The 14156-nt window shown below is 38.6% G+C and overlaps 1 protein-coding gene across 2 annotated transcripts in view; it reads left to right on the top strand.

Annotated features, from left to right (window-relative positions):
• The window catches only part of FER (FER tyrosine kinase), a 127964-nt gene extending 117681 nt beyond the window's left edge, over nucleotides 1-10283 (top strand). For both annotated transcript variants that reach the window (XM_051642979.1, XM_051642977.1), the window contains one exon: nucleotides 2038-10283. In XM_051642979.1, the coding sequence (XP_051498939.1) occupies nucleotides 2038-2180 (143 nt within the window). In that variant the 3' untranslated portion in view covers nucleotides 2181-10283. The remainder of the gene's footprint in view (nucleotides 1-2037) is intronic.
• Nucleotides 10284-14156: the final 3873 nt, after the last annotated feature.

Consider the following 14156-nt stretch of genomic DNA (forward strand, 5'->3'; position numbering starts at 1 on the left):
TGCACTGGGGAGCCCAGCACTGGACCCAGCACTCCCTGTGTGGCCTCACCAGTGCTGAACAGAGGGGCAGGGCCATCTGCCTGGACCTGCTGGCAACACTTCTTTAAATGTTGCCCAGGCTGCAAGGACACGTGCATGTTCAATCCTTGGTTCACCAAGACCCCCAGGTCCCTTTTCTTCCCAGCTGCTCTCCAGCTGGGCAGCCCCCAGGATGTACTGGTGCCTGGGGTTGTTCCCAGGTGCACTCTGCACCATCATCCAGATCATTAATGAAGATGTTCAACAAAACTCAACCCAATATTGACTCCTGGAGTACAGAGATAGTTATTATCCTCCAAAGACACTTTGTGCAACTTTATCACCTCCCTCTGGGACTTGCCATTCAGCCAGTTTTCAATCCACCTCACTGTCTACTCATCCAGCCCATATTTCAACAACTTCTTAATGGGGATCTTACAGGAGGCAGTGTTGAAAACCTTCCTGAAGTTTCCTTATCTATCAAGCCTGTCATTACATCACAGAAGGTGATCAGGTTGGTCAAGCATGACTTGCCATTAGACAGCCCAGGCTGACTACTCCTGATTACTTTCTTGTCCTTCATGTGCCTTGAGATGGTTTCCAGGAGTAGCTGCTCCATCACCTCCCAGGGGATTGAGGTGAGGCTGACCAGCCTGCAGCTCCATTGGTCATCCTTCTTGAAGACAGGAATGACGTTTGCATTACTCCACTCTTTTAAGGCACTTCTCCCAGTCACTTTGATGGATGAAAGGTTCTTGAGAGGGGTCTTTCAGTGACATCAGCCATCTCCTTCAGCACTTGCGGGTGCATCTTATCAGGGCCCAAGGACTTACGTATGTTCATTTTGCCTTAGCATTCCCTAACCAGATCCTTTTCCACCAAGTGTATGTCTGCCTTGCACCAGGCTTTCTCCGTGGTCTCTGTGGCCTGGGATTCTTCACTAATTAAGGCTGTGGCAGAGAAGGCATTCAATAACTCAGCCATTTCTGTGTCCTGTGTCACCAGGTGCTTTACTTCATTCAGCAGTGGAAACACATTTTTCTCAGCTTTCCTTTCATCATAAGCTCTTCTTGATGTCACTGACATCCCTGGCTAGATTCAGTCCCATTTGGGTATTAGCTTTCCTAACTTCATCCCTGGATGCTTGGACAATGTTCTGTGTTCCTCCCACATTAGCTGTTTTTGTGTTTCAATTTGTCCAGGAGCCCCATGTTCATCCATGCAGTCCTCCTGGCATTTTTGCCCTACTTCTTACTCACTGGGAGGCTGTCTTCATTGCTGTGAATACATCTCTTTGGTTCAGGGTGTGGATACTGGAGAGACCTCTGATCTGTGGCTTCTGAATGATTAGTTGCTAATTTACTTAAATAATAGATCATTCTCCTACTCATCACCAAGTCAGAGACCTCCTTCAGTTGATGGCAGCAGAGAGGTGTGGAACACTACTGCCTATCTAAGCAAACCAGAGGAGTTAAAAGAGTTAAGATGATGGGAATATATAAAAATGAGTTAAAAAAAGAAAACAGGAGGGAGAAAAAAATATATGGATAAAGTACAAGTGGGAAAGGAACTTATTAAAGAGACAGAAAGGGAAGAGGCATAAGAATAAAGGTTCATGCATTTTGAAAAAGTTCAAAGAAATTTACTCCCATCTTAATGTTTAGTATTTATTTCCGATGTGGAGGGGAAAAAAAAGGATCACATTGAAAACATAGAGGGCAGCTGCTTTCTCAGATACAGGAAACAAATCTATGCAGGTTGCTGCCCCTATGTATGAGAAGCATACTGACAATTTACCATGCCAGACTTCAATGTCATTGGTACCTGAGCTTTGATTAGTTCACTAATTAGTTCACTAACCTATCTTGTCTAGGTTATATATTGAAGACTTCCCTTGTGTTACCCTGGAGATCTTTTTTAATGCAATGATCTTGAACTGTTGTTGTTTCTTTTTAGATTTGTCAATATGCATCTGTTTTCAGTGCTCAACATTTTCCTCCTTGTTTTTTTGTGTACCAGGCTACCGAATGTCAGCTCCACAAAAATGTCCAGAAGAAATATATAAAATAATGCAGAGGTGCTGGGACTACAAACCAGAAAACCGGCCAAAATTCAGTGAGATTCAGAAAGAGCTGTCTTCAATCAAAAAGAAAGTGACATAGTGATAAAGAAATGCCAGGCTCAGTGTGTGGGACTTTATTTTCCAGTGAAGTAGTTTTTTCCCTCAAACACTATGCATTTATACAACATTATTTGCAATATTCTTCTAGGATCGCTTTGAAATTAACTGGTTTTTATATACATGTGTACCATCCTGAATGATGTCTATACCTGCACTAAAGACATATATTGCAAAATGCTATATATCCAGTCACAGTAATATTGTCATTTAGATTACATGTGAATAGAAAAGCACATACTCTAGATTTAAGGGACTGTGGCTTTTTTCTATTTTGCAGGAACTAACTGCTAGAGACATTTTTCATGGGTTTTCTACTTTAAGCTGTGTTCTCACTCTGCTGTCACTGTTGTGTATGTCAACACCACAGCACTCTAATGTGGTGACTGTCATACACTTTGGCCTTAAAACTGAAGACAGTTTTGACAAGTATTTCAACTAGAAAATGTTATATTTAAAAAATTCTTTCTGCAACTGATATTTTAAAGCAATACTTTGTTTTAAGGGTGAAGGTCAGTTATATTCTGGAAGCAATTGTACTTACTGAACAGTGAAATCCAGAATTTTCTTTTGTATAAATCTGACTTATTTGTGCATTTCTTACCATACTGTAGTAAATACTTCTGACTTTTGATATGATGTGCTTAAGCTACACCTTTTCTTCCTACAAAGCCATCACAATTCTGTAATATGTGTCTTTAAAAATTACCTAGATTTATTTAAGAAATGAAAAGCCCACTATCAAGTCATGACTACACAATAAGAAATACTGCAAATCACCTGCTCTCCAAAGAATATGTAAAGTAGTAGGTTAACAGGAAGAGCTTTGCTAATGATAGCAGCAGATAACAAATGTCATTGATCTTAGAAGAGTTAAAATATATTAATTGCTGTATTTGCTTCTGATCCTGGGTTTTTTTCCTTACATTGGTAATAATTCTCAGGATGCAGCTGGGGCCTACAAAAGTTCATGCTAAGCAAAAGTACATTCCATGCATAGTGTCCAAAGGAAAATGCTACTTCTGAATGGCTTTCTTCAAGAAACCACAATAAAGTGTGTTTAAAGCCTCCAACAAGCTGAGCAAGGCAAAGTAGAAATACTAACCTTCTAACTTTTTTAAATCATTGCAATCAGATTTCAAAAGACTGGGGATAGGCAGGTTTTAAATGCCACTAAGAATAAAAACTTTGTGTATATATATATATATATTAAAAAAAAAAAAAATCCACCTGAAAGAATAAAAGCTTGCTAGATAGGGGAGAGAGGAAAGACATGAGTGTGTTACCCTGGCTCTGGGTCCATTTTGCAGCTGAGTTATTTTCTAGGGCCCTACATGGAAACAGGAACAACTTACACCATTCTGGTCTGAGTGCCAGAGTTAAAGTGCTTCAAATTTTTCTAAGAATTAACTAAGATTTTTCAGATCAGGAGATGTCAGTTGCTGCAATGCAAGTAAGAAACAGGGACTGTAAGTAACACAGCATCTAAAATGTCAACAGGCCCTGTATTTTATTGTTACAGTGGGATTGAGTTGTATTGAAGTCAGTGGCTACATTGCATTTCTTCTTTCTTTTAAGGTGTCTTTTCTATTGTCCACAACAGTTTTGCTCTCTAAAGTGTTTTTAAGGTAGTACCAAGTGGTAATGTTTAAGGGCTACGTGTAACCAAAATGTGTGTAGTCTAGAAAAGTTTGTCTGTTACATTGGAGTTCGTGTTCAAATCAAAAAATAAATTATTGTGCTGGAGCACATAACCTGCATTTGAAGTGGAACTGTGAGCACACAAGTATAGTATTTATTGCATTTCTTAAGTGATCTTTTTCTTGGACCTAAGGAAGCATATACATACCCACAAAGGTATAGTGCTTGGAAAAGCTGGTGGCATAAATTTAAACTTCCTTATGAGCATACTGGATATATTTACTTAGTTCAGTACTTCCAAATAGCCCAAAGTAGCAATAGGAAACATTTTTTTAGTTCATATGTTTTTAAGTAGTACACAGAGTTTGTGCCTTAATTTGCTATTATGCTAATGCAAATGCAAGTATACTAAGATTTAAGCAATGTTCCACAATCGTTTGAAAAATTCAAGTTTTAACCAATGGCAGGTCCTTATGTATGCATCACTAAAGTCTGCAAGTAAGGATACTGATTTCTCCTTTGTCAGCATTCATAGCTTCTCTGGAGTGTTAACATTCTTCTTCTATGAAAGAGAAGAAATGTTTCTTTGCTATACAACATCTTGACAGCAAAGAAATACTTTTATTTTTATAAAATAAGGTACTGTTTTATTTGTCTTAAATTAACCAGTCACCATCCTGACTCTCACGTAAGGATAAAATTTGTACTCATATTTTATACTGAATAGTTAACATTTGTGTTTCATATCACACTTCTCTTAAAGACTTTTTAAAACAGGGGATTTCTACAGCAGCAAGAAGATTTTTTTAGTATTTTTCCTGAAGTAGGCATCAATTCAGTTTTAAAAATAATAAGTCTTTGGAAGAAGACCAAAATGCATTTATAGGTGTAGAATCAATCTAAACACAGGTACATGTCTCTTCAGTTATTTAAACTGTTTTCTTATAATTAATTTGGCAGGTTTTGGAAGAGCTTGTTCATCATGTCTCACTTGTAATTACCATAGTTATACAACTTAGGAAGTGGAATCTATACCTGTAGATAATTTTTTAAGATTCTGTAAATTTTTCAATCGGGTTCACAAACAAAAGTGATACACAACAAAATTTAAAAGAAGGATGTGGTATTGAATAACTAAATCTGCCATATCTGCTTTCTGTGGACTTTTGATGATGTAGTCTTGCTTTATTCATAGGTTAATCAGATACTGATCATTTGTCTCATTGTACTCTGTTTATCCTAGAGAACTTCCAAAAAATTTAAGACTCCATCTCTTTTGCAAATGTAGTGTTTCAGGTAGGTTCTTACACCAGCACTGGCCCAATCAGGGGAGCCTGACAGAATCTGATTTTTTTATGCTGTTAAATAGGAGAAACTGAATACTGTTAAGGATAAGGTAGAAATACCTCAGCCTATTACATGAGATATGAACAGTTTGCCTGGTATTTTTATCTTTTTCCAAGGAATTGCATTGATCATCTTAAGAAGCATTGTTCTGAGGGCAAAAACGTCACCTTTACTTTGTTTCAAGCACACATTAACTTCAGAGTTCAGTCATCAATGAAATAATGAGGATTCATAAAATGTCAATTTTATGGCAAGTAGAGTAGTGAAAATTCTCTTGTCTGAGTACAAACCTTGCTTCAAGAGTGACATTGCAGAGTCAGCATCCCATCAAGATACTTTCTTTGAAATGTACATTTGCATTAATTTCTAGTGAATCTATGGAAGCATTTTTTCATTTAATAACTAAAGTTGTATCTATTTTTTTTTTAACAAAAACCTACCTTTTTGCAGAGTTGCCTAATATTTTAATTGGGAATTGTTAATGGAACATGAATCACCAGAAGGCTATCAGTAAGAGCTGCAGTTTGCAATGTAAGCCTGATTTTGTGAATGAGAAACAGAAAACTAGTTAAGGAATCACAGAATCCCAGAATCACCAAGGCTGGAAAAGACCTTTAAGATCATCAAGTCCAGCCTATGCCATATCCACCCTTTCCTTGAACACATCCAGGGATGGTGCCTCCACCACTTCCCTGGAAAGTCCATTCCAATGTCGAATCACCCTCTCTGTGAGGAAGAAATATTACATATTCATATTTAAGTATTTTTTCATCCATCTTTGGCCACCTGTTACGCTCAAATTCTACAATTGCAACTATTTAATTATTCCTTTTGCGCCCATTGTAAAGATAACAAAAAAATAAACACTTCCTGGAGGTTACAGAGTAGCCAGCTCTCAGAACCACTTAAATATGTCTCTCCCTCCCAAAATTTTTCCAGATGTGCTGCTGCACAGATATTAGCAGTAGTGATTAACCACTAGTGTTTTTGACCATTACTCTTGCTGTCATGTCAGTGCTACTGATGCACTTGAAACAGTGAAATATTGGAAGAGATGAGTTAGTGTGTAAGTAGCGTCATCAGACATGATATTCAAGAGCAGTAGTTCTGAAAATGGCTGGTTGTCACCAATAATGGTAACTCATTATAAAGATGGAATAAAAAGAAATACAGTAATTGAGAGAATCCACTTCTATAACAGTTGTTCTGTTTGCAGGCAATAGAAATGTTTCTAAAACCAGTGCACTTGGATTTATAATATTTTTATGACTGAGCATAAAATAATTTATTAAAAGAAGAGTTCACAATTTATTTTATTTTTTTCCCTCAAGCACAAAAGGACATGTTATATTGTTAGAAGCATTCTTGCTAGGCAAGTCAGAATATGTGGAGGGAAGACTACAGAGGGAAGAATACCTCTACTACCAACCAAGGTACTTATATTTTTCTTCTTAGAATCATACTTGTGCAGTCATCCACTTTCAGCAATACAGGACCTTAATTAGTAATTTGGAAGTACAGGGCAAATTCCAAACAGCCACGAGTTTTTAGGAGTGATTTGGTAAATCTGGAACTCCATTAAAAATGTTTTCTTAAAAAGCTCCAAGTTGAAACAGATTAATCATTTGTCACATTCTGAAGTCTTTCAAGTGTCGCCACTGTTTCTTTCCTGAAACTGATAATGAACTTGTGATTTCCAGCTCTTACTTTTCAGCATTGCTTATTAGTGTATTATGAACATCCAGCTTTGCTTTCAGACCAAGGAAGGGAAGAGACTCTCTCATGGAAAAGTTCAGCCAGTTTTGCCTGGGTAGTTTCCACATTTTCCTTAAATTCCACATTCACTTATCAGAGTTATTGCATTCATTATAAAAAGCACTACATAGAATAGGAGCTGGAAGCTAAATATTATCTTTAAATGAGCAGCTAATCCCCTAAAATTTCACAGCTTTGACTCTACGAGCCAACTTGGTTTAGGCTCTCTGTCAAATTAGCAAAAGCAATTTTTGTATTTCAGCCTACTACTAATCTATAAAACAGGAAGGTTCAGATATATATTTTGTGTTCTCTCCAAGGGAATGCTACCTCTACCAATAACCCTAAGTTACCCTTATGTCCCTGTTATGTCCCTCTGTCTCTTTCATATAAAATTCTGACTGGCATGTGTGACCAGGTGTAGAATTTGGTTGATTACTATGAGATGTTTCATTTTCAAGACTTTGTACATTATAAACTCATTTAGAACACCATTTTCTCAGACATCTAGACAAGACTTAAATTAGAATTTTCAGGTGGTTTTGGTTTGTTTTTTGGTTGTTTTGTTTGTTTATTTGGTTTGGTTTTTATTGGGGTTTTTTTGTGAGAAGAATGATTAATTAGAGTACTAGCTACATACATTGTTATTTTGTGGCTGTTTCAGATTGTAGATACGAGAGAGTAGTTAATTTATAGATCTCAGATTATGTATGCCTTCTCTAAATCAAAAACTGTTAGCCATACTTACACATACTGGATAAATAAAGCCCTCAAATACAGTTGACTGACTTTATAAAGTGAAAGCATAGAAGAGCCATGAACTACATTCTTTCTTCTCTGTCCTCCTAGGGTGGAATACTTTGTAAATAAAGCTTGCAAAAATTGGCTTTGTGTTTATAGCTAAATATGACTTGTAGATCAGTATGGTAGCCTCAGACTCATGTTGTTACTAGCAAAGATGTCTTGGGAAAAGTATTCCTAAATTGCTACTATTTGGAACTGTTATGTAGTTTTAGAACTACAGCAATCTATAGATAAGTACATAGCTTAAGTTTTGTGAGTACAGTAAGTGAGACAGCACATGTTGCTCCATTGAAATCCTTCATCAGTTTAAGCTATTTATGCTTTTTAAAAAGAAAAATCAGATTGATCAGTGATTCCTTCTAGATTACACATGTTGAAAGTATGAGCCAGAAGTTCCCACCACTTAAAAAAGATCCACACTACTGTCTTTATATACAGTCAGCTTAGTCTTTCTTAACATACAAATTATTCCATAATTGTTAAGTGCAGTAGTAATACAAAATCCTTTGATTTCTGATGTGTAAACTACTTCACTGTGATCTTTTGCTTTAATTATTAAAGATTTTTTGCCCTTTTAAAAAGGACTGCACAGTTGTAGCTGAGCTCTGCTGTAGTAGGCTGGCCTATTTTATGTCCCAAACATTTTATAATTCTCATTGGCTCTGTTTACCAGTTATGGTGCCCGTTCACTTAATTCACTTAATTGTTGTACACTTCTTCTTTCCACATAGTTTTAATTTTAATTATTTTAATCCAATTTACTTTTACAAATTTGACTTTTGCAAACCATACAACATGTACTTACACTGGTAATTATAACCCCACCACCCCATGAAGTGCTGAGGCTTAAATTTCAGAAGATAAGCGTAAATCAGTAAAAGTCTACAGGACACTGGTCTTTCACTAGGCATCTGAGTTGATACAGCCTACTGCATTGTAAATATCAGTAAAGTACTTGTTTCAGATAAAACCTCTTGTACAGCTATAGCAGCAGCATTCCTTGATCGAGGTATCTCTGCAAAAGTAGTAATTCTATTTGATTTGAAGTCAAGAGCAAGGTAAGGTAGAGCTGTACTTTCCTTCCTCTCAAGTTTATTGGAGAAGTGAACTACTGAATTCAAGAACCCATTTTAGATGCTGTCAGCAGTTCTGATATGTAGGGTGTGTGCAGCTGGGATGCCATAGAGAAGGTCTTGCAGTCTGCGTAATCGCTACTTATGATACACCTTTGTTTGCTGCAAGCCACTAATAAATCCAGAGGAGACTGGAAGTTTGCTCTGTCTCTGAGGATGGATAAGTCCCTAAATCACCTGAAGTTGTAGTAGGGAGAAACAGTGACATTTTTTTTCTTTACCACAAAATTCATAAATGGGATACACAGTCATGGAGTCAAAGAGTGGTTTGTGTTGGAAGGGACCTTTAAAAGTCACCTAGTCCAATTCCCCTGCAGTAAGGAGGGAGGTATACAATTGTCGTGGTTTGAGCCAGGATGAAACCAAGCATTTGGGATCCATGGCCAGAGATCCATTCTTTTACTTCCACCTCCTGCTTGGACAGGTCACAGATTCAGAGTCTTCAGTAGACAGAACAACTAGAATAAAGATCTGTTTCCACCGGTAACTTTATAATTACAAGTAATTGACAACTCATTTTTTCCACCAAACTTCCCACCTCATTTTCACTAAAATGCTAAAAATAAGTAATAGGAAAGAACACACAATATAGGCTTGTCACACAGAACAAAAAAGGTAGGCAGACTCCTACAAAGAAATGTTGAGAATTGAAAGCCGACAACACCTGTATTGTCCCTTCTGCTTAAACAGAGTGTGTAGTTATACACATGTTCAAATTACTTCCACAGATGGACTAAGATTGGCAGGACTGCTTTTCTTTCAGTTGCATGTGTTACTTTTTCTTTGTAGAATCGTAGACATCTGGAAATGGAGGAAGGGTGTTGGGGAAGGAAGGAAAGTTGGTTCATTGACCTGCTAGCACATGCAAGACTTGACACCAGTAACCTTGAGTCAGGCATAGGTACCATTTGCAAACCTGTTCAGATTTCCATTAAATTTTGTGCCAAAGTATGCACCAGCACGTTCAATATCAGGTAAAGCACCTTTTATACTCTTTGTTGTTTAAAAATAATATATTTATGAAACAGATGGATAATACATACCACTGGAAATGGGTGCTTCTTCCCAAAAGTACGTATGTAAAAGAGAAGGAAACGTGATTCTATCTGGCTGTTAAGCAATCCTGAAAATGGTAGCTATGTAATAGAGTTGCAAGTTGTCTGAATTTTAAATAGATCTGCATTTTAACTTTATTTATTTGCCAATTTTTTATATACTTTAAAGTTACACGTTTGCATTTAATCTAACTTTTTATTTCCCTAGGCTGTTACAAAACAAAATTTCAGTATTCTTGTAAACTGCAGACCATTTTTGAATAGTCCGTTGTCTTTTCCTGTGGACCAGTTAGTACTAATGTGTCAGCAGTTCCTTTTTACTGTACTCTTCCAATAAATGTAAAATATTTCTATCAAGCTGTGTCATTTTATTTGGTATTTACAGGCTGTATTTATTTACTTGCTTCTGTAACCAGGTGGATGATAAACTCTACTAACATTGCTCTTGGGAATAGCTACAATTCAAAATACTCTATTTCACAAAGAAAATCAATCTTATCTTAGTTTTTTTTAATCAATATCTGGAGTTGATATCACTTACAGTTGGCTATAACTTTTGTTTATCTTTTGTGAATAAGAAGGTCTTGAAAGAAAAAGTAACATAGTGGGCAGAAAGGAAATAGTGTGTTGAAACAGGCTGAGAAATTCAGGCCTGAAGCTCTGCAGTTTTGAGGATGTGAGGCCATGCTTTTCTCTTCAAGCCAGGTGCTGTTATAAAGCTAAGCATTGAAAAGCAAATACACGTATTGTGCACCCCAACAACAAAGCAAAATCTAAAAGCATTTCCAGTTACAAGCAATGCAGCAACCTAAAAGCATATCCAAGCTTTATACTGTTTCTTTTACATGATCTAGTGCTATGTTCCCTTTGTATTTAAAAAAATCATGTTATTCACGTTCTAAATGCAAGTTGTATTTTAAAGCATATTGTTTAAATCTACTTTATTCTTTACTTTGAGTGAAACCAATCTCTGTAATAGACATTTTCACCACATTTTGATGCAATTTCTTTTGTTTCCATAATCCCTTCTTACTGACTGTGATATCAAAAGCATGACAGGTCAAAAAATCAGAATTATTATGCCTAAAGAATTTTGAATGAAACTTTTGAGGTCTCGTGGCTAATTTGAAGTATTAATACCCAACTGAAAGAACTAGTTACCTTAAGCTCCGGGTAGATGGACTTTTTTTAAACACCCAACAACAGGTAGAAAGACAGGTTTTTGTGTACTTTGCTCTTACGCAGTGTTGTTACGCACACTGTGTGCTGACACAGCACTGCAGTTTGAAAGACTTGGTGCCTGACAAAAGAAGGAGTTAAACAAAGAAACAAATTTCTGGCAGTGGTTTTTAAGTGGGGCCGAGGTAGTTTTCCCCAACATCTCCCAATAATCGTGAGTAGGAGACAAGTCAGTCCAAAGGTCATTCCCTGAATTTACCAGTGTGCATTGGAACAAGAGACAACACAGCCCAGGATTGCACATAACTCTGCTACAACTCTGCTGATAGAATAATTTATTAACAAGACAATTTTGTGTAAGTTTACTGCAACTAAATCAGTTCTGCTCAGTGATGCCTGGCCTCCAAATAATAAAAACCATGTTGTTTGAAAGCCTGCTACTGCCAAACATTGAGCATCACAGCATCATCAGATTTCCTTATTTGAAGTGTCACAGCAGTTAATAAGCAATGATGCTAAAGACAACATCTTTCAAGGTGATCAGGCCCTTTGTACAGACCTACATTTTTTACAGCGTAGGAGTAGATTCAAAGGATTTGGAGTTTTAAGTTGAAAAGACCTCAGAAGATTCCAAAGAACATTAGGGACCCAAGGATGATTGTTAATGGCAGATCACAGCATTTCCATATTCTAGAGATTCCTGATTTAACCACTCAATCTAGTGATGGAGTCTTAAAAGTAGAGTTGCTGGGGAGGGTATCCTCAATCCATCCCACTGCCACTGCTTTGAGGCCAGTGCTAGCAGCAGAAGACCTAGGTCTGGAGAAGGATCACATGCCGGCAGAATACCTGAAATTTAGGAGAATGTAATCCCAGCCAGAAAACAACTTCAGTGGGGGCCCAGCTTAAATGGCTCTACACAGATGTGTACATGCCTGCTACAGTGTTATTGGCCTCACTGAGACCTGGTGGGATGGGTCCTATGACTGAAGCATGGGAATGGATGGATACAAACTCTTTAGGAAGGACAGGCAGGATAGACAAGGATGGAGTGTTGCCCTCTACATCAATGACCAACGGGAGTCAGTGGAGCTCTACCTGTGGATTGATGAGGAGCTAACTGAGAGTTAAAGGGAAGACAGGAACAGGTGATACCATAGTGGGGGTCTGCTACAGGCCATCTGAACAGGAACATCAAGCAGATGAGGCTCTCTACAGACAGACAGGAGCAGCTTTGCATTCACAGGCTCTGGTGAGGATTTCAACCATCCCAATAACTGTTGGAGAGACAACACAAAAAGGCACCAGCAATCCAAAAATGCATTGATGGCAATTTTCTTTTCAAAGTGGTACAGGAACCAATGAGAAAAGGTGCTAGGGTGGACCTCATTCTTACCAACCAGGATGAAGCTTAAAGGCAGCCTTGGTTGGAGTGACCACAAAATGGTGGAATTGAGGATCATTAGGGCAACAAGGAGGGTGCACAACAAGCTCATTAACCTGGACTTCAGGAGAGCAGACTTTGACCTTTTCAGGGATGTGCTTGGTAGGGTACCATGGGTTAAAGACCTGGAGGGGAGAGTAGCCCAAGGAAACTGCTTAATATTGAAGGATCACGTCATCCAAGCCCAAGGTAGAGGCAAGGGTAGAAGCAAAGACAGGCAGCCCGAGAGGTGTACAAAGGAGTTGTCTGAGCAGCCAAGGATCAGATTAGGAACGCTGAAGCCCTGGTGAAATTGAATAAGGCCAGGGACATTAAGAGTAACAAGAAAAGCTTCTACAGACACGTCAAAGATAAAAGGAAAACAATGTGGGCCTTCTCCAGAAGGAAAAAGGATATGGAGAAAACTGAGGTATTCAAGGACTTTTTTGCCTCAGTCATCACTGGCAAGGGCTCAGGCCACACCACCCAAGCTGTAGACAGCAAAGGCAGGGACTGGAGGAAGGAAGATTCCTCCACCTGTAGGAGAAGAGCAGGTTCAAGACCATCTAAAGTACCTAAAAGTGCACAAGTTGGTAAGTCCCTGGCTCCTGAAACAACTGGCAGATTAAGCTGCTTTTTATCCTGTTTGAAAAGTCACAGCAGTCTGGCAAGGTCCCACTAACTGGAAAAGGGAAAACACAACCCAAATTTTCAAAAAGGAGAAAAAAAGGAAGACCCAGGAAATTACAGGACAGTCAGTCTCACCTCTGTGCCTGACAAGATCATGGAGCAGGTCCTCCTGAATGCTAAGGCACATAGAAAGTGAGGAGTTGGTTGATGGCAACCAGCATGGTCTCACCAAGGGCAAATTGTGCCTTTTAAGTGGCCTTTTATGATGGTGTCACAGTGTTGATGGATAAGGAAAGGGCAACTGACATCATCTGTGTGGATTTGTGCAAAGAATTTTTCACTGTCCTGATGACATTCTGGTGTATGATTGGAAAAACATGGATTCAGCAGATGGACCACTTGTTGGATAAGGAATTGGCTGGATGGTTGCACTCAAAGAATAATCTCCACTTCATGTCCAAGTGGAGACCAGTGATCAGTGGCATTCCTCAGGGATTGGTAGTGGGACAGGTGCTGCTTAACATCTTTGTCAACCACATGAACAGTGGACTTGAGTGCACCCTCAGCAAGTTTGCTGATGACACCAAGCTGGGTGGTGAAGTTAACACACTAGAGGGTAGGGACCTCAACCAGAGGGACCTTAAAAGACTGGAGAGGTGGGCCCATGCCAACTTCATGAAGTTCAACAAGGCCAAGCACAAGTGCCTGAACATGGGTCAGTGCGATCCCAAGCACAATTAGAGGCTGGGCAGAAAATGGATTAACAGGAGTCCCAAGGAAAGATGATGAGAAGCTCAACATGAGCCAGCAATGTGCCCTCAGCTCAGAAAGCCAACTGTATCACTGGCTGCATCAAAAGAAGCATGACCAGCAGGTTGAGGGAGGTGATTCTCCTGCTCTACTTGGCTCTCATGAGACCCCACCTGGAGCACTGTGTCCAGCTCTGGAGTCCCCAGCACAGGAAGGATGTAGAGCTGTTTGAGCCAGTCCAG

Source organism: Apus apus, chromosome Z, assembly GCF_020740795.1.
Source record: "Apus apus isolate bApuApu2 chromosome Z, bApuApu2.pri.cur, whole genome shotgun sequence".
NCBI classification, from domain to species: domain Eukaryota; kingdom Metazoa; phylum Chordata; class Aves; order Apodiformes; family Apodidae; genus Apus; species Apus apus.